General features: G+C 51.1%; 2 protein-coding genes across 3 annotated transcripts in view; both read right to left on the bottom strand.

Moving 5' to 3' along the window:
* Window positions 1-9,763, bottom strand: part of LOC142090717 (eosinophil peroxidase-like) — a 31,986-nt gene extending 22,223 nt beyond the window's left edge. For both annotated transcript variants that reach the window (XM_075169056.1, XM_075169057.1), the window contains exons 1-8: window positions 9,745-9,763; window positions 8,847-8,921; window positions 7,229-7,322; window positions 6,160-6,335; window positions 4,519-4,642; window positions 2,991-3,120; window positions 1,659-1,865; window positions 891-1,206 (exon numbers count right to left, since the gene is read on the bottom strand). In XM_075169056.1, the coding sequence (XP_075025157.1) occupies window positions 891-1,206; window positions 1,659-1,865; window positions 2,991-3,120; window positions 4,519-4,642; window positions 6,160-6,335; window positions 7,229-7,322; window positions 8,847-8,919 (1,120 nt within the window). In that variant the 5' untranslated portion in view covers window positions 8,920-8,921; window positions 9,745-9,763. The remainder of the gene's footprint in view (window positions 1-890; window positions 1,207-1,658; window positions 1,866-2,990; window positions 3,121-4,518; window positions 4,643-6,159; window positions 6,336-7,228; window positions 7,323-8,846; window positions 8,922-9,744) is intronic.
* A 4,749-nt stretch (window positions 9,764-14,512) lies between these two features.
* Window positions 14,513-19,369, bottom strand: part of TSPOAP1 (TSPO associated protein 1) — a 72,004-nt gene continuing 67,147 nt past the window's right edge. The window contains exon 30 of the mRNA XM_075169055.1: window positions 14,513-15,859. Coding sequence (XP_075025156.1) covers window positions 15,644-15,859 — 216 coding nt within the window. The 3' untranslated portion in view covers window positions 14,513-15,643. The remainder of the gene's footprint in view (window positions 15,860-19,369) is intronic.

Here is a 19,369-nt window from a genome sequence, read left to right as displayed (position 1 = left end):
TCAGCAGCAGGGGCCAGGGAGAAGGGAGCCATGCTCAGGGCTCCAGGTCAGTTATTTTGTCTCTGTGTGCTGGGGCCAGGAGAAGACAGCAAACGGCAGCAGATGGGAAGGTTGTGGTGGCTGTACTGTGTTTTGGCTGGAGGGGAGGCGTGGCTTTGTGAGGCTGTGCCCGGGACAAAAGGAGCTATTTTGGGTTGAAGAAGTGGTCAAGAGGATGCCAAAAGTGTGACGAAGGATAAATGGAACCGGAGGCTGTCTTGATGGACTGAAGGCCTGTGCTGATGTCCTGGCCGGCGTGCTGCCAGTGCACCCAAGCCTTCTCAGCGGTGGGGACACATCTTAAAAGGTCACCTCAGTCTGTGGCTGGCCTCATTCTCAGTCCAGCTGGGATCCGAGCTCCTCTCACAGTGCACCAGACGCACTGATGCGCAGCAGCACGGGCAAATGTTTCGTGGAGGTGACCCACCACCAACACAACTGTACCCACCCTGATGGGAGAGAGACAGCCACCAAATGACACGTATGGACATTGCTTCAGGCCAGTCTGCTATTGCTGCGTTTGCTCGGCTCCATCATTGCACTGGTTCCCAGGTCACCTCCAGCAGCCCCATGTGCTCTCTGGGCCCTACACCAGAGCTGCTGAGCACAGGTGGGACAGCTTCACTCCAGGCATGTAGTCACAAAGAGGACTTGGAGACGGTGAAGACCTTTCTCCTACCTAGCACAGCCTGTCTCAGTCTTTCATGATGTTTTGCTATGCTCCATTTTCTACTTAAAATTAAAAAATATTCTACTTAAATAGAAAACCCAAATAATTAAAGAAATTAACCGGAGCTGGTGGAATTCTTTGCTCTGGATTTCAGGGTTAGGGGTGCCAGTACCCAACTTACCGGCAAGAAAGCAAGGGATTTTAGCTCCCCTGCTGACTATAAGGCAGGGGTCCTTCTGCATGCTGTCAAAGGGCATATATGCCTTCCCCCTATCAGTGAAATTCCGGTTAACAGCCAGCAAGCCCAGCTGGCTGGTCTGATCCCTCAGTTTGTTGGCCAAAGGCACTTCACTGCCGTACACCACGCTGCCATCAAGAAAGGAGGTGAGCGCGTTGATCTGATCTCGAATTGCTCTGCCGCTGGTAAAAGCGGGAGCTGAGCGGATGAAAGGGAGGCAATCTCTCGTGTTTTTAATTCGTGGGTCATTGGGTGGGATCTGCAGAAAGATAAAAGAATAATTCATCACCAGTTCAGGGGTGCAGCAACTGCACTGTGATAATACGGCCGTAAGAAAAGCCAGGCACAAGCCATTTCAAAGTCAGTGCCCATGCTAGATAGCATGGAGATCAGTCATAAATCCCAGATATGAAGGGTCAGATTGACAGCAGAGATGCTATTTTAGGAGTCCAAGTGCCAAATATGCATGAAAGCCTGGAGAAGCCTAAATTTCCATAAAGTCCTATGGATACCTAAACTTTTTCCACTGAATTTATACATATCAGATTGAATCTGTAAAGCTCAGGTTCCTATCTCATGTTGGAGTCTAGTGTGGCCTGCTCTGGGAGGATTTCCCTCCATGGCCAAGGACTGGGAGAGCCATCAGCATCTCCTGGTTGGAAGGTAGATACCCTCTCCCCCTCTTCCCTGCAAGAAGAATGCTGGCTGTACCTTGATGGGAAAGCAAGGGGGCTGCTTGGCACAGCTGGTTTCACAGTCCACCTTGCCACTGAAGGTGACTCTGGCTGGGGTATCCGGACTGAAATCCAGGTCATGGTCAATAAACTGGCCCCATTGCATGAACATGAGTGATCTCTGCTGGTCCATCCTGAGCTGCCCAGGGGGAAAGCGGACAATCTCGTTTGACACTTTTCGAACCTGCAGGGGATGAAGGCAGAACACGTGTGTTAGGAAATGACTTGTATGAATGGGTGCATCAGTTCGTAGGGTCATCAGCAAAAATTCACAAGGCATTCTTTGTACTTCCCAGAAAAAAACCCAAATCTCTGAGTTGGAAGACGTTACTGAGTGCCCCCTTTGCTGAGCATTGCATTGTTCTGGCTCTAGCCAGGTTTCTGAGCCTCTAGGCCAAGAGTATCCCTTGATGGACATATGGAAGCAGCTAAGCAAGAGCCATACTGAATAGTCTGGGAAAAGGAAGCAAAAGATTTTAAAAGACCGCTTTGAAATAGAAGTGTGGAAAAAAATAGTCTTTGGGAATTTCTGAAAGTTATCTCAGTAAACTCCTTCCAGCAGGACACTCTCCCAAAGCCCTCTTCCCTTCTCATCCCTTCCTCATCCATCACAATTCCCCCACTAGTTCTTCCTTCATGTATTACTACAGAAAAAGTGGTCAAAACTCCGCTCAAGCCCTGACACTGTGCTGTAGAGCAGAGTTAGGAAGTACAATGAAAGCACAAGCGTAAGGCACACACCCAGAAGATCGCAGAGCTCCTCATTAGCGCTGTTGTTGCACGAAGCCCAAGTGACCAGAAACCACATCACAGTGTCCCTGCTCCCAACCAGGCGCCACGAGAGCCACATGCACCCCCACAGATCACTCCACCCACGGACCCACACACAGAATTTCTAGCTGGATATTTTTTATTTCACTTGTTCATTTTACCCTGCGGCATACTGCTTTTCAGGAGACAACCAGCTTCCACAAACCAAAAATCAAAAAAGGTGAGTAAATTACTTCAGCTTAAATGCACTTAATTTAAAAGAACACATTGTGTAATTCTTTCTTTATCCCGTGCTTCTGCAGTAATCAGATTAATTTTCCTTTGCTTTTCCTGAAAGTGTGGGAGTTAGAAAGCATTTCTGTTAGATCACCCTGGAGATTCTCATATCATCAACCTGAAGTTGGTGAATTTAACTTCCTCCTCCTGGGGGCCACCGCGCCCGCTGGTGGACGTGCACCTTGACGCCTGTGATCTATCCAAGCACTGGCAATCCCTAAGCCCTGATACTGCATTTTCCAATGACTGTTACAAACATTACCAGTGGAAAGGGGAATCCAAAGACACGCTTTCCTTCTGTCCACCCATGGGGGACTGACACGCCATCCTCATATTCTGCTGGCAACCATCTGACCAGGGCCCTGTTTGAAGCTCCTAGTGATGGGTTTCTCCTGGCAGAGCGAATGGAAGAACAGCAATCTATTAGTGTCATCAGGATCATGGCAGGGCCAAGAGCTCATGGATGTGGAGAGAGACAGGAACCTTGGAATGGGACCACACAGCGATGCACAATGGTCGGGGAGCTGCTGCAGCCGTATGGGGTCGGTGCTATCAATAAGCCTCAGGTTTAATAATAATAATTACAATAATAATAATACACACCAAGCCTCAGCTTCTCCCAGGCAAAAACTCAGGTTGCTGGTGACTCCTTGTGTCATCCAGCCTGAAAAAGGGCCCTCGGCCTCAGACCACGGGTGGAAAACAAAGGCAAAAGCTTAGCGTCAGAGAAAAGGGGCAGAGACTTACGCTTGTTCATTTAATGGTATTACCAGTGATCTTTAATATAAATGGGGTGATTTGGATTGTGAGTGTTCCTATGCTGTAATTGGACTAAGTGGTTATTATAGTCTGATTAGACCATTAAAGCCTTAATTAGACTAATATTATATTTAATTTTGGAGTGCATGCATAAGATGTGTTCTCTGGTTGCCTGTCGTACACCGTGGGTGTAACACTGCCTAGGGCCAAGCAACGCTGGGACACAGCGCACAGAGCACAGCTGAGCCCACCTTCTCCAGGGTTCAGGGTCTGGTTCAGGTGTGACGGACCTGTCCTTATCCCAGAGCCCAGATCTCTCTCCTGAATGAAGACACCGCTGTCCGAAAATGGAAGGAGGCAGGTAACTCTCTCTCTGCTTCTTATGCAGATACCTGAAGGCTAAAGCATCCCCTGGGCAGGCAGAGCTGTCTGAACGCCTTCCTCTGCCTGAGGCGCTCCCAGGAGATGCTCTGCCTAGCAGGTTCTTGGTAACAGGGGAGGGATGGGGAATGCTCCTATACTGTCCCTTTTAAAACACTCCACTCTTTAGCACAGCTTCCCTTGTCTCCCACATTACAGTCATGCCCCTGCATTTGTCCAAGAACGGGACATGCAGAAGGTGCTCTCTCCCAGCCCGTGTGCCAGAGCTCCTCCTACACACAGTGTGGGGCAGGGAGATGGCCAGATCATGCTCCAGTATGGGTTTGGGTCAGGAAGCCCTTTGAGACTCTGCAAAGAGGCAGAGCCAGACAAAGCCCAGGAGGAAGAGGAAAGATGCAGCCTGATGACAGAGACCCTGGGCTGGAGAGTCAGTCCCCAACACAGAGCTATTCACATTTTGGTCAAAGATCTAGTTCAGGTAAAACACCAAGCAGGACTGTAATTAAAAGCTCCGCACATCTAGGAAACAACACTGTGAGGTGTAAAACCGTAAAGAAGGCATACTACATGGATCATCCTTGGGAACATGGCTCTAGTTCTACTGATGGAGGACCCATCCATCCATCCTCCTGTTGACGCAGCCCCCTCACCTGTTGTTGCACTCGCCAGTGATTGTTCGGTAGTGGCGAGAAGCATCACAATCAATTTTCTTATCCTGCTGGTCACATCCACTTGCCTTGAAAATCATCCCCAGCTGAGCCGGTGTCAGCAAGTCTGCCAGGTAACAACAGAGAGTAAACATGCAGGAACATGCTGGGTTTGCGGTGCCTCCCAGGCTCCATAAAAAGTTTTCCTTCTTGTACCCTTGAAATGGTTTCTTATCACGGTATCATCCGGAAGAGCACAAGGGGCTGTCATTTAAGGTCTTCCTGCTCAAAGATGTGCTGAGGATGCTCTCTAGAGCAGCAGATTGCTTTTTCTGGTTTGGAAAGCATTAAACCCAACAAAGTTGTGGTCAAATCTTATAAATAAGATTGCTGCCTGCAGCAGCAGAATGATTTTCTAGCATTAGCAATCCTTTTTCCTTCCTCTCCCCTCCTTTTTTATCTCCACCATAAATTGCTAACAGCTACAGTCATCCTAGTGGTGTGTTACAAGTTTTTTCCCCCTGTGAAGCAGCCACCAGTGTGCATCACCACTGTTCAGAGCTGCCTGGAGAAGAAACCATCAGGTGGCTGGGCAGCACAAGGGGACGCTGGCTTTGCATTTCCACCGTGCAGATTTCCCCGTGCATGGGGGATAAGTGGCCGAGTTCAACCAGCAAAGCCTTCTTGGCTATTGCTGCTAGCACATCACATCCCGAGTCCCGCGGAGGTTTCCTAGTCGCTGCTGCCACCAACAGTTTGGGTCACAGCATGGTTTAAGAAGCCGCTGCTGCCTCCTGGGCAGGCGATGAGAGGTGGCAGCCGGCTGGTCTGGAGAGATGCCGGAGCATCACTCCTGGATGGAGGGGCTGGAGCCGAGCACAGGCAGCCCTGCCCCCCTCTTCCCACCCACCCCATGCTGGAGCGATGCTGAGCACCCCGTGACGTGTGTCTTGGCCTGCCAGCGCTTTGCTGTAATGCTGGGGATCCCCATGAGTTCATCTCTATACGGCAGGAGCCCTCCCTGTGCCTCCCTGAACTCTTTCTCTTACTGCCCCTAATTTGCCTTCTGCTCTCAGCAAACTGGCCTTGCCGGGAGGCCAGGACTGCCGCCTCATGGAGGACACTGCTCCTTCGACACACGCTGAAACGTCCTTTCACATTGCTCTGTTCTCGTTCTCTATTTGTGCCTTTCTCACAGCATCCTGTTCCCGATGCAGAACAGCCTGGCAGTGACTTCGACCATGGCTAGCTGAAGTCTGGCAGAAAATCTGCTTACCTTGGGGTTGAGCTATTCTAAGTCACAACCTCTGTGTTTGCTCATTCCCTACTCAAGCAAAAGAATATTATCTAGCAAAGCCTTACAAGCTTTGACCCACCGGTACATTAACCGCTATATTGCAGAAAGAACCAGGAAAGTGCACAAAGCACTTCTATTAACAGATAATCCCCCAAATAATTTTTTAAGATGGAAAGAGAGCACAGAAAAATAACTCAGCTTTGCCTCACTGCAGTCGCATGGGAGGGATTTGAGTAGCGGCCCGTCATAACCCCCTTTCATTCCCTACTCCCAAGCCCCACAAAGCGCCGGTGACCAAGCCCTGTATCTTCCTCCTCTGCTTCCTCCCAGCAAAGTGAGATCCCTACCTGTGACATTGAAGTCCCCCCTCACAGCCCATCGCAGCTTCTCCTTGAGGAGGGTCAGGGTGGTTTCCATGTAATCTGCAGCCCGAACGGCAGCCCGAGTCCCCGCCACCGGCTGTTTGAAATATCCCAGAAGCTCTATTGGGGTCAAGGCATCGTTCTGCAGGTGCTCCTTTATGCTGCAAGGGAGAATAAAACAAAATGGGGCAAAGCCAAGAGTCCTGCAGGTTACACACCTGAGCTTCGGGCACCCCAGCTCTCCTGGCGCGTTACTAGTCTGAATTGCAAACAAAGGCAGAGTCATCTACCTCCCTGCACGGTAGCTGGAAGAGACCAGGGCTGCTCCCTGGAAAAGGAGCAGAGTGAGTTGCAGGGAGGGAATCTCTTAAATTGCCCAGCTCCACCTGCCAGAAGACAAATTTTAGGTCTTTACATCCTTGAGGCAACCAAACCTCACCCAACCGTTATCCAGCTCATCAATGTCTGCAGGTGCCAGTCTCCATCCAGAGGTCCCAAACGTCTCCAAGTGACCCTATCTTAATGCTGCTGGAGCCTCCTCTCAGGTGGAGGGGTCCCTGAGCCAGCGAGGGGTTTCAGAGGATGGCTACTGAAGGAGGGTGTGTATGGGCTGGTAGGAAGCCGTACACTCCCAAGCCTTGGTGGCAAAAGCTGAGCTGTCCTGTCAGATCCCACAAAATGTCCTCACTGCAGCCTACAGTGTTTTGCTCCCTCCATGGGAGGGAACCACTAGAAATCAGCAGGAGCCTGTGCTGGCTCCAGTCCTCCTCGGAGTATCCCTGAGGGATGAAACAGAGCTGAGCAACACTGAGCTGGGATGAATGGCGTGCATGGAGGAGGACACAGTTACAGCTCTTAGTGACCCAATAGACTGGAGATGTGGCGTAAAAACAGGGTGAAGACAGGCAAAATGCTGGATTACAGCCCACTGTGCTCCCAGAGGACCTCGCACCCTTGCCCGCTCTGCCGGCGCAAGGAGAAGAAGCCGGTGATGCTGCAGTGCAGGCAGGGCACACAGCGTATGCCAGCAGCCGAGCCCAGCCCCAGCTCTCACCGGTCGCGTGTGTGCTTGTAGGCTGCATCCACCAGCTGCTTGGCCTCGTCCACGCTGCTCAGGAGGGACGCGTCCAACAGCTCCTCTGGCAGATCTCGGTAAGGGGAAGGAAAGAGCAGAGGTGAGAGCGAGTCTCCCACCCAGGAGCATCCCTGTGCTGCAGTGGGGTTCTCTTCATGCCTCCAGCACCCAGGGGTATCAGCACTGCAGTGCTGGAAGTAATTGCTGCTGCTCGCCCTCTGGAGAGAGAGATAACTGTATATACATATATTCCTCAGGGGAGTCTGAGAGAGTCACTCCCGGGCATGAAAAGGGTATTTCCACCAGTGGAGGCTTCGAATAGCCACGGTGAGAGATGTAGGCATCATCCCTCCTGCAGTTTCACAGGAGAGCAGTTGCTATTTCTTCAAGATATTTTGCAACCCCAATTAATGTGATTCATCTTGTTTCTACGCCTCCAGCCATAGCTGCCTTCAAGGAGCCTGCACAGATACCGCTGGCTGCCATGACGAGCATTAAGAGCCCAGCATTAAGAGCTCTCATCTGCTGTTTTTTCTGATCACTGTCTTTACTCCCCCACTTTTTATCCTAGGTTGGTTATAGCCACATTGCCAATACACCTATGGTGGGTTTGGGTCCTTCCCCGTGGCACCAACTGGCCAAAGCTCATATATATCCCCCTATACCTCAAGGCAGAAGGATACACGGCCTGATTTCCCCACTGCTTTCCCCAGTCCGTCCTGCAACCTCCTGCCATCCTCACTGCTCCCCCTCCTGCTCAGGGGAGCTCCCAAAAATGAAATGTGTCCCCATCATCTGCTGGCTGCAGGGCACAGAACAGGAGGGGACAGCCCCTGGTGGGCTTCTCTGCGTGAGAGCATTTTCCTACAGCTTCTAGGGAAGAAGAAAACTTCAGAAATCAGCACAAAGGGGATAAATATCTCCAAATTCTCCCCAGATTCTTTAAAATATCTTCCGTGATCAACCCAGAGTTTACCTCTTTGACAATCTTGGTGAGAAAAATTATTGCTTGAACCACCATTTAAGACAAATGAAAGGTCAGGCATGTGCTTTCCGTAAGGATTTTACATTGTAGATTAACAGGCAGAGGTCTCTATACACGTTGGAGCAGTGACTCAGGGCTGGAAGAGAGCCGAGTGACTGCCCCATCCCCAAACTCCACAGCCCCGATAGCTCCAATTCACCAAACGCTGCAGCAGCTGAAGCGAGTTCACTTCAGAGACAATAATTCATTCCTCACTTTGAGAGCAGGAATCAGCCCCCCCAAGAAGAGGGGAGTTCAGTTTTCAGCCTCCTTAAAAAATAGCATGAATGCACTAAGGGAGCTGCCCACTTCCCAGTGTGCAGGGAGGGAGACCGTTGTACCGTGGGGATGGAGCGGTTCTGAGAAATTTAACGTGAGTTTAAGAAATCAGGACGTTAACTGATAAAATCATGAAACAGCTAGGATTGCTGCCACAGTAGATACACACTGACTATGCTCCTTCTGACACTTCTTCAGGACTTCAGAAGAATAATTCAGGCTCTTACAGACTTAACTTTATCTTTCCTACCCAGAAAAGCCCCTGATCTGCAAAACCTGAGAAAAGGGCAATACCATAGGAAGAAGATACAGATGCCTGGAACAGGCTTAGGATCACCAGCGACCCCAGGAAGATTTCTGCCTTCATCCCTGCAAAGAAATGCAAGAAGTGAAGAAAACCAAGAATCTGTGGAAAGGTCAGTGCCGACCCTGCTGACGGCAGGCGTTAAGGGAGCTCACGAGGTGTCCCCTTCCCAATGCAATGCTCCCCAAGAGCGAGTGTGCTGCCTGGGAGGTCCTTGCAGTGGCACACGGAAAGGTCCTGTCCCGGGGACCTCGGGCACTGGAGGGAGCACACTGCTTTGGGACTATGGGGCAACACAAAAGGAAGCAGAAGACAGTGGGCAGAACACACAGCCAGCGCTGCAGGCAGGCAGCTCGCCGGCGAGCCCGGGCAGCAACACGGAGTGTGCAGGGATAGTTGGCGCGTGGGGCTGGAAGAGCTGGAGGGGGCAGCATGGGAGGTCCTCTACACATAGACATGGCATGTTTTTGCCCAAAGCTGACCCACTCACCTCCCAAGGCTGCTCCAAAGCAATCAGCTCTATCAGAATGAGCCCAGAGCTGTGGGCTGTGCCTACTGCACAGTGCTCAGCACCCACCATGGAGCTGCTGGCAAAGGTAGCCCAGAGTCTACCCTAAAATGCCGAGTTAAACCCATTCCCTGTGGAGGATCCCCCGGCGACAGCAGCGAGGTGGTCCAGCCACATCCTCGCTGTGCTCCAGCTGTGCTTGGTGCCAGGCGGAGAGCCGCTCTGCCAGCCCTGCGGCAGGGTGGGGGAAGCCATCACACAAGCAGCGGGAAGAGCAGACCTCAGCTAGATGCTCCAAACACAGCTCCAGCCCCCCAGTCCCCCACCCACGGTACAGAAACAAGTGCTCCACGAAAGCATGCAATGGGCCGGGCACCCACCTGCGATCTTCTGCTGTCCTCACCACGGCCCCCTCTGCGCCTGCGCTTTTATCTGCAGCAGGGCGTTATCTGCAGCGGGCGCCCCAGCGGGGCTGACCCACGGGGCTTGGAAACTCCTCCCCGCGTGCAGGAGGCCAAGGCAGCGCAGCACTCGCCTCCCACCCCAGCTCCCTAGCAGGGAGGCTCCTGTGCACCCACCTGGGTACACAGCCTGATGCTCAAGCAGAGCTTCCCCAGTTTTTTGGGGGGCGAAATGTAAGGCAGCACTTTGTCATGGTTTGAGTGTCTCTGGGGATGTCTTACAGGGACAGGGTTCCTTCCCCCATGGTGCTCTTCACCCTCTGCTGCTCTTAAAGGTCAAAAAAGATGTCTTCATATCCACCTATGGAGGCACCAGCTCTAAACAGCGTCTGCTCTGCTCAGCACTCCCCATCTCACCTCCCTAACCCGCCCTGCCCCGTGTCCCTGTTGTGGTCTGGAAGGACCCACAAATGCTGCACCTTGTGCACTTCCCTGCGTAGACCGGAATAGCAGGCGGAGGCACCTGGGTGATGGTTTGAACAGGCTTCACCAACCTCCGGCTGCTGATCTCGAGCACAAGGCAGCTCAGGTAGGGTCTCGCCCTTGCCCAAACTGCCGTGGCACTGGGAGCTCGTCTGGCAAAGCCCCACATCTTCCCCTGGCCAAAGCCCCCTCCCTGGCTGAGCGCAGATCTAGCTGATGGACAAATCCTTGCTGTGCTACTGTGCCGATGAGGCAGGGCAGCGGGATACTGCTGGATCGGGCACAGGATGTGCTTGAACAAGCTGGTGTGCAGAGAAGCAAAGGAGCTGCTCACCAGCGCTGCTCCTCAGCTCTCTCCTAACTAATTGCACATTGCAATCGTGTTTTTCCTTCTGTAACAGAAACTCCTTGGTTTAGCAGCACAGACCGAGAGCGCCCAAGTCTCTGCCGGTGTTCCCCCGGGGCTGGTTAAATGAATGTCTACCCTGCATGGGGCACTCCAGGAACCGCAGTGGTTGTACAGTGCCACTAGCAGCGACTCTGCCGGTGGCCCCGAACCTGAAGCTGGGCTACTTGCAGCTGGGTTTGGTCAGCCTGGCGGGGAGAAGGCTCAGGGGGGTCTCACTATTGGCCCAACTGTCTCATGGCAGGGCTATAGAGCAGAGAGAGTCGGAGTCTTTTCCGAAGTGCACAGCGAAAGGACGAGAGGCGATGGGCACGTGGTGCTGCAAAGAAAATTCCCATTAGACGTACGAAAAACACCCATGAGAGCGGTGCAGTGCTGGGATGGGCCCAGAAAAGGCATGGGATCTGCATCCTTGGAGATAGCGCTCAATTGAACAAGTCCCTGAGCAACCTCCCCCGGCCTTCGAGGTAGCTCTGCTGTGGGCAGGGGGGGACCAGAGACTCAGGAGGTGCCCTGTGATCCTGTGAGCTCGGCGTGTTTGAGACAGAAGCAGAGCATCTGCCTGAGCTGCCGCCACCACCCGCTGCTTGCACAACAGCGAGCGCAGCGCTGCTCTTGTGCAAAGGGGCAGAGCTGGCAAATTTTCAAAGCCATTATCTGCGCGCTTCCTCTGCTGTACCACGCAGCTCACCGGTTAGAAGAGGATAAGGATTTTTCAAAGGCTAGTGAGACAGTGCATATCTGTGCTGATAAGTGCATTTCACAATTAGGAACTTACTTAATTGCTCTCAAAACTGCTTCAGAAACCATGAAAGTGGGAAGTTCTGAGAGGTGCTTTGTCTCTTGAATGTTCACTTTCCCTGGAGACCGTGACCCTGCTCCCAGATAAGTGTGTATGCGAACGGCCACGTATCTCCGTGAGCCTTCTCAGAGCACCAACCCAAGCCCCAAGCCCTCGTGCTCACCTCCTTCAGCAGCAAAGAAGATACCATGTGCTGCTCCTCTAGAGTAAGGAAACAAGAATATGTTGATGCAAGCAATGGCGCCTCAGAGCACAGATGTGCCATCAACACTTGGGATAAAGCACAAGCACAGCAATTAAAAGCAGAGGGTGCAAAGCAGAACATCTAGATTATATTTGCATTTTACCTTATTTTTTTGTTTCTTGTAGCCTTTTGCATTTAGCTACCAAATCCTGAAGGTCTTAAGCCTTTCTCAGAAAGACTTCTCTCAGCTTTGCTGTAAAGCCTGATGGTGTTGGGGAACCAACTGAATTAGGGTGACTTTGCTAAATGATGAGAGTCTGTGTCTATCCCAGCAAAATTTGCTGGGAGGCAGCCCAGCACATGCCGGGGGAGCAGAGAGACAACGTGCACCTTCTGGTCACAAGGGCTCAGCTGAGGAGGGAGGACGGGAGCACCAGGAACGAGGGAGCCATCCTGCAGGCACCGGCTGCAGACACGGCCTCCACCTCTGGGCAGGCCCCAAAACGTTACAGCCACTGCTTTTCTTCCTAAGGGTTTTGTTCTTCAGTTCATCCCCTGATGAACTGATAAAAGCAACGACAGGCAGTTTCTTTCGAAAGACCTTAAACAGCTCGCTTAGGAAACTCCAGCTGGTAAGTTCAGTTGGAACGGCAACCAACTTCCCCCGTGACAGGGCAAGCTGAAGATAAATTACTGGGTCGCTGATGACTTTCATCACTCAAGTCTGCTTCAGAAGTCACGGAAACTCCTTCCAGCATCATAGCTGCAGCAACTTTATTACTTCAAAACTTTCAGTCTGTCCTTGCCCTGGCTCCTGTCCTCCACAGGAGACAGTGGTTCACTGCAGCACCGAGATCCTCCTGAAAAATTTCTCTCTAAGGTGCAGCAGCTTCCCAACCGAGTCCCTCCTGTCAGGGGAATCCTGCAAGATCCCCAGAGAAGCCCACAGTGACTCTTGCCACCTTGGCTGAATTCCCAGAGGACCAAGGTGCAGAACTGCCACTCCACACAGCTGACAGGCATTTACGGACCAGTGGCCTTCGCAGAGCCCCACCTAACACCACAGATCGCAGTGCCCACGTGTCCACTGACGGGACCATGAAGCATCAACTACTCAATGACGCGTAAAAGCAAGGTACAGAGCCAAGACGAAGACCTGTGGTCTGACCTCAGAGCTTTCGGGGTTTCCTTATTTTTCCCTCTTTTAGCCAAAGTATATCGAAGCATATAAAGAATATCATCTAGCTGAACTCTTCCAGCCGGATGAGAGGGGAAAACCCACCTTTTTTCTTCTCCTTTCTTGGGGTCAGATGCCACAGACAGCAGCTTTGCTCAGTTCCAGACATCTTCTAGGCCAACAAGCAGAAAAAGTGCAACTCCTAGCAAGACTGGAGGAAAGCTCAGTCTGTCTCCAGCATCTCCACCCCTCTCTTCAGATCAGAGAGACCACACAGGGTTAAGGCCCTGCAGAACCGAGCAGCTAGAGCAGGTCCGCACAGGAGGATTGGACATCGAGTAGCCCAAGACATGTGTGTCTGCCGTGGTGGCACTACAAAAATCAACACCAATAATAATGGCATTTTTGACAATGCACATTTAGACTTTTGCATAGGGCAGCAGTCTCCACAACAACCCCAAACTGGGACACGCAGAGGCAGCAAAGCTGCTTCTCTAGGCACAGCACTGATTCAGGGCTCCTAGCAGTAGGCTGTTAATCTCTTGGGTAAGAAACATGGGAGAAGACCCTTGCAACAACCTCCGAGTGGCTGCTGGCGGTGCTTGGACAGGTCCTGCTGGCTGGACAGGACCAGTCACTGCTGGCACAAGATGCACCTGGACTCTCTGGAAGTTACATCAGATGTTTAGGAGGCTGCAAGTGGACTGTGGATTCCACCTACAAGATTGTTGTGGTGGGGCTGGTCTCTACCGGGGCCATTTGTTCTGACAAAGCAGATTATCGTCTCGGTCTATCACCCGAGCACAGCAGTGGGTGCGTCAGAAGACACAGTAACTGCAGAGAGTTCGTCTATCCCAGCCAAACTGCCCCGTCATGAAAAGAAGCCAACATCTGCAAGGGATACGCAGATCTTCTCCACAGGTATGTGCTCCCAGCCTGGCTTGAAGGTGGCTCGCTGTGGAGGAGTCAATTAAAAAATGGAAAATGCCAAAGCATCTGAAACTTTAAAAGTAAAAGCTGTACTTCTAACAAAACCCATCATTGACCTCTTAATTTTTGCTCTATTCTAAAAACGAAATCATCAGGGAATGAAACACTGTGGTCTGGAGGTAGCCACCATACCTGATGCTGTTTTCATTGCTCTGCTACATCGACACAACAGGGAAGCGCGAGTGTGGCTGTACGGCCCGGGCGTTAGTATCAGGACAGCCGCTTCAGCCCCGTGCCCTTCATATCCAGGAGCACCCACGTACAGGTAACACCAAAGAGCAGAGAACAGAACTGCGGGAAGAAATCTGGCTGTGCAGGTCCCCCCCGGGCCCGGTGGCACCCACAGTGAAGGGGTCCAGTGCCCAGATCCAGGGACTAACGCTGCACGAAGCCACCCAGGCAGTGCAGCAGGGCTACGTGCATGTCCAGCTGAGGCCTGGACATGGTACAACTGCGCTCAGGCACAGTATTAACACCGTATAACCGCACCTCGGTGCTTTCTCCTCCAGGATTAGGTCTCTGAAACAGGAGAGGCAAAGACTTTTCACTCCCGGAGAAGGTAGCTCGCACCGGGATCACAGGAAAGGTGGGCTCCTACATGAAGTGCTGGGGAGCATCCTCAAGGTGCAAGTGATTGGTATCATTTTCCCCTCTGCCCCCTCCTTCCACAAGAAGCATCACTGAATCTTTTGCTTTTTTAAGGAAAATGTATTTTTGTGAAAATAGACTTTATTATAATAAAATTTGATATTAAATAAAAACATACCGTATCATCAACACTCGTGGACACTGTGCTGGCATCATTCACGTACCTCACATAACTGTCCTTCTCAAAACAAGTACCCCACTGAAACATGCAAAGAAAGAAACACTGAAAAGGATAGAAACCATGTAGTACAAAACTCTCCGTGGCTTAGAAAGGGATGTGTCTTAACTCAAGGAACACATCATCTCATATGAAAATAGCTGCAAACTCTCCATCCCCAGCTCCGCTCTCCAAATGCTCCAACTCAGGAGCAGCCCACTGAAACAGCCAAATAAAACTGCGAAAGAGGCAGACGATAAATAAATAAATAAATAAATAGATAAACAAATAAATAAGGCGGAGTCCCCAGCCAGCGTGTGGTCAAGGTGAACCAGCCAAGAGCAGCTTACAGCAGCCCACCCTATAGGCAGAAGTATCGACCCCCTTCAGGGTATCGCTGCTTCCTCCACGGGAATCCTCGTGCTGAAACATGACTGAGGCAGTGTGGGGTGCTCCTAGGCACAGCTGCATATTTACAGGTTTACAGTACAAATAATTCACTCGTCAGCCCAGAGACAGCAAAGGGGATTCACGGGAACAGAAAAGTGCAAATCTTCTTTGCAGGAAGTGAAGGAGTTGACACAACCTCCTTTGGACCAGAGAAATACCAGGGCGTGTAGTACAAGGGATCTCTTCCTAAGGGGCCGGGGCTTTGCTGGGAAAAGCCATTTAGCTAACTTACAGCCAGAATGTAATTTTTAAATTAAAATATTTACAGGGAACCGGTGCATTGAGGGCTGCATGGAGCAGGACACAGTACTGTGGAGGTAGCTGTATCCTGGAGCTGAGGCCTCACACACCCCCGTGCCATGACACTGTGTTCAGAGCCACTGCCCACGCTGAGTGGGCACCCACGGCTGGGCTCTCAGCGGAGCCCACAGCTCACAGACTCACTGAAGAGTTTTCTCTACTCAACATACACTTTTTCCCTATGAAAATACTCTAATCAGCTTATTGCAGAGGGCTTCTCTCGAATTTTCAGTCCCTGTGTGGACTGCGCAGGCAGTCTTTACAGAACAATAAATCCCCTGTTAATTTTTCTTACTGGACCCAAGTTTTTTGAAGAGCTTTTTTCCTTTGAAGAAGAAGCCTCTCTTCTTTTTACTCTGACCAGGTACATCACTGCATTTGAGAGCGGCCAGCGATGCCTGCTCTGGACACTGCTCGCCCATGGCAAGGCAGGAAGATGGTAGAGTAGGAGGAGTTGGTGAGGAGTCGCTCTGATCAACAGACCCATCTGGATTTAACTGAGTGGGAAAAAGAGAAAACAAAAGAAAAAAGCAGAAGTTAGAGCTCATGAAGGACATTACACCCACATAAACCTCAGCCAGAGAACCCTGCCTCCTCCCCACCAGTCTATCCCTCACCCTGCAAGGCTCAGCTCCTCTATGCAGTTGCAGATCCAGTTAGGAAGTTTCCAGCGGATTTCAACTTTTTTATACCCACTACCCAGACCCTGCCTGAGCTCGGACATTCTGAAATTCCGTAACTTTGGGCTAAGAACAGGACAGCAGAAAAGGCCCACTGAGGACTTGGTGAAAGATGCTGCTTCACAGCTGACGCCGCTGTAAGCGAGGCACCTCCTGAGAGCGCGGATGGACAGACGCTGATGCATCCACCTATGCCGGCCGGCTGCCTGGGCTGGGGGAGCCTGGTGGGCTCCCAGCATACTCTGGGACAGAAGGCAGGACAGTAAGAAAAAGACAACCTAGTAAGAACAAGGGCTGTGCAAGACCTTCAGAAGTTCAAGGAGGCTGGCTAAGCTGGGAGGCTTCTTCAACAGTGGCCATGGTCTGTCATGGTAAGAAGAGAAATTCAGTCTTGCAAGGCTGCTCAGCACCCATCAGATCTAGTCGCAGGACGGGCAGAAAGCAAAGTCTGATGCTCTGCAGAGGCACCAATAATGGAGAAAAAGTTCATGATGGAGCAGGACACGCAGAAGTCTTGGATCAAGTGGCACACAGCAACTGACGTGTTCCTAAGTCACCTGAGCACTTGAGAACGTTAACGGGATCCACAGTCCCAAATGATGCACTGTACATGCTGCCCCTTTTGGAAAGGGCTTTTAGAAATCAGAAAGTGCCCTAGTCCTGGGCTCAGTTTCCTCTTCACAAAATACTAATGGCAGGTCAGTTCCCAGCAGCAGCCTTTTTTCCACGACCTCCTCTCACTGGCTTTAGGTGCCCGCACAGTGACCATTTCTGATCTGGCAGGGCAAGCTTTCCCAAGAAGCTGCAAAGTTCACCAGGGAAGAGGCTCTGGGTTTCTGAGGCTTAGGAGAGCACTTGTCCCACCGCCTTCTCTTCCACTCAGCTTTCACAAACCAGCATCTTCCAAGCTCCCAGCTGTACATCCTATCTTGGCGTTACCCAAAACACAACATGACAGTGGCTGGAGCTGTGCCAAGGAAGAGGACACCATGCCCTCATCATCTCTCTGCTTGGGTCCCACCAAGTCAGGCAGAGTTGAGTGCATGTCCCTTAAGGGCCTGTAAGAAGCCACAGCTCCAACAGGGAAGATGAGTTAGTGACACCGGCAGCAGGATGCTCTGCCTGGGGTGGAAGCATTACTGAAGAGCAAAGACATTAGCCCTGCACAGGAAATGTGTGAGGATCACAGCAGCTGCTTGCTGTTCGCTGGCAGGATTGGACGTGCTTTGGTCCTGGTCCCACACCGCGCCTGGGGAAAGCTGCTGAATCAAGCAGATGCACAGACTGCCACAGCTATAGCACAGCCACACCTGCGGGTTAGTTTATTTAAAGTTCCCTGGGGTCAAAAGCAAAAGCAGCACTGCTCTATCACCCTACTGCTGGTTCAGCACCCCACCTCCTGTGTGACGAAGAGCACAAAAAGTGGCTGTGACCTCTCTTCCCCTCCCAAGTTGTTGTTATGCTTCTGTATTCCAGTCGCTTCACTCTGCTGCAGGAAGAAAGCACTTCTGGCACAAGATGAGCATAAACCTCGTCCCTAGAGCCAGACTCAGTACGTGCAATACCTAACAAGTCAGCCCTGAGCAGACAGGAGTACAGGACTTTCAGAGAGCTCTATCTCGGTGCGAATATGTGACCCCTCCCAGCTCCAGGAAGTTGAGAGTCACCTCCTGTCTTGCACCAATCACTTCAAACTGTCCCAAGTGACAGTGCCATCAGACTCACTCTTACCTGAACGAAGGTCTCTGGCTACAGGGACAGAGATGTAACTCCTCTCCACCTCTCTTCGTTACAGTAAACACTGCAGTGCCTGATTTTTCCTGAACTCATTTTTCCTGAACTCGCACTCTATTTTCACCTGGAAATCTTGTTCCACACACTTTCAGAGGCACTTCTGCGACTCTCCAGATAGCAGCACTGTGTTGAAAGGCCAGCTACTGCCAAGGACATGCTGCAGAGGGCTTGATGGCACAGCCTGGCCCTTGTGAAAGCAGCACTCTGCCTGCAAGGTCCACGCCTCCAACTAATGCTGCAGCATCACCTGCAATCTTTGCATCTCCTGGCAGCACGCACGTGCAAGGTGCAACGCCTGGTGTTGATGGCCCAAGTGCTAGTCAAGTCTGAGAAATCTGGAAATAAATCTGAATGAATCTAGATGAAGCATTTTCAGCCAGTAATGCAAGACTTACGGAGGCAAAGAGAAAAAGTAAGCCAGATGAGGGCTAACTTGGTAGCCTGCTGGGTTAGCTCTGTGCAAAAGTAAGAATCCCTGGGTTCTGCTCCAGAAACTATTTACGCGTTGTGCAACAAAGAATCCTTGGATAAAACGCACAAAAGAATTGGGCTAACATCAGAAGGCGTCTCACCAAAATGCAGTGAGTGATCTCCCCTACGAAGCTCAGGCCTTGGGCTCTGTGGCTCAGCAGCCCCAAAGGATGTGGGAGCGATGTAAAGGCCCCTGTGCAGCCAGGGCGGTGGAGGCTTGGTGCCCATGCACCACTGGAAACCATTTTTCTGTAAAGGTGGGACAGTTTTAGGGCAGATCTGAAGCGGCCCAACAAACCTTATACAATTTCTCCTGTAGAGTTATGCATGAAAGACTGCATGGAAAATGAGAGGCAGGTACCCAGACCAACTCACAAATGTCACAATTATTTACTGTAATAAGGATACTGCAGTATCAATGTCATTATCAAATATCGAACAGTTAAAAGGAAGCGACTAGCAGTTTCCTGTCTTTGTGGCTGAAAGTCCTGCTGATTCCCAGCTGCGGTATACGATGCCCAGGCAGATTTCCACACACAGAGGCACTCTCACACGCAAGCACGTGCAGATAGTCTCAGAGGTCTCTATATGGCAGAAAAGCAACAGAACCAGTTCACAGATTCATCTGGTAAGAGACAAATGATACTAAAATTAGGGTTTCTTCTCTAAGAGAAACATGAAGGAAAAATTGCTCTGTCAAGATCCTGGTAAAAGCTACTAGGGTGGATAAGCAGAAGAGTCGTGTTAGTTTTCAGGCCGTTTTCAGTGATGTCTCAGGTATTACTGATTTGCACGATTTCAGGAAAACAATGTTTGAAACTAAGAAAAACACAGATCTGCTCCCACTGCCCCCCAAAACGAGGGGTCTCACCCCCCCCCCCCCGGCCCCAAAATTGTTTCTTTAAGTGTTATCAGACAGAACAATTATCCACACAAGGTTGGTTTTAGGGACTAAATGTTACTACTTGCTTAAGTTGATGGTGTGCAGGGTTTTTTCAGGACTATACCGCAGGAAGGAGTAAAATCAAGAAGAAAAAAAACCACAGACTGAATATGGGGTGT

Source organism: Calonectris borealis, chromosome 19, assembly GCF_964195595.1.
Source record: "Calonectris borealis chromosome 19, bCalBor7.hap1.2, whole genome shotgun sequence".
NCBI classification, from domain to species: domain Eukaryota; kingdom Metazoa; phylum Chordata; class Aves; order Procellariiformes; family Procellariidae; genus Calonectris; species Calonectris borealis.
The sequence above is the reverse complement of the archived record's forward strand: the minus strand, read 5'-3'. Positions and strand labels throughout refer to the sequence as shown.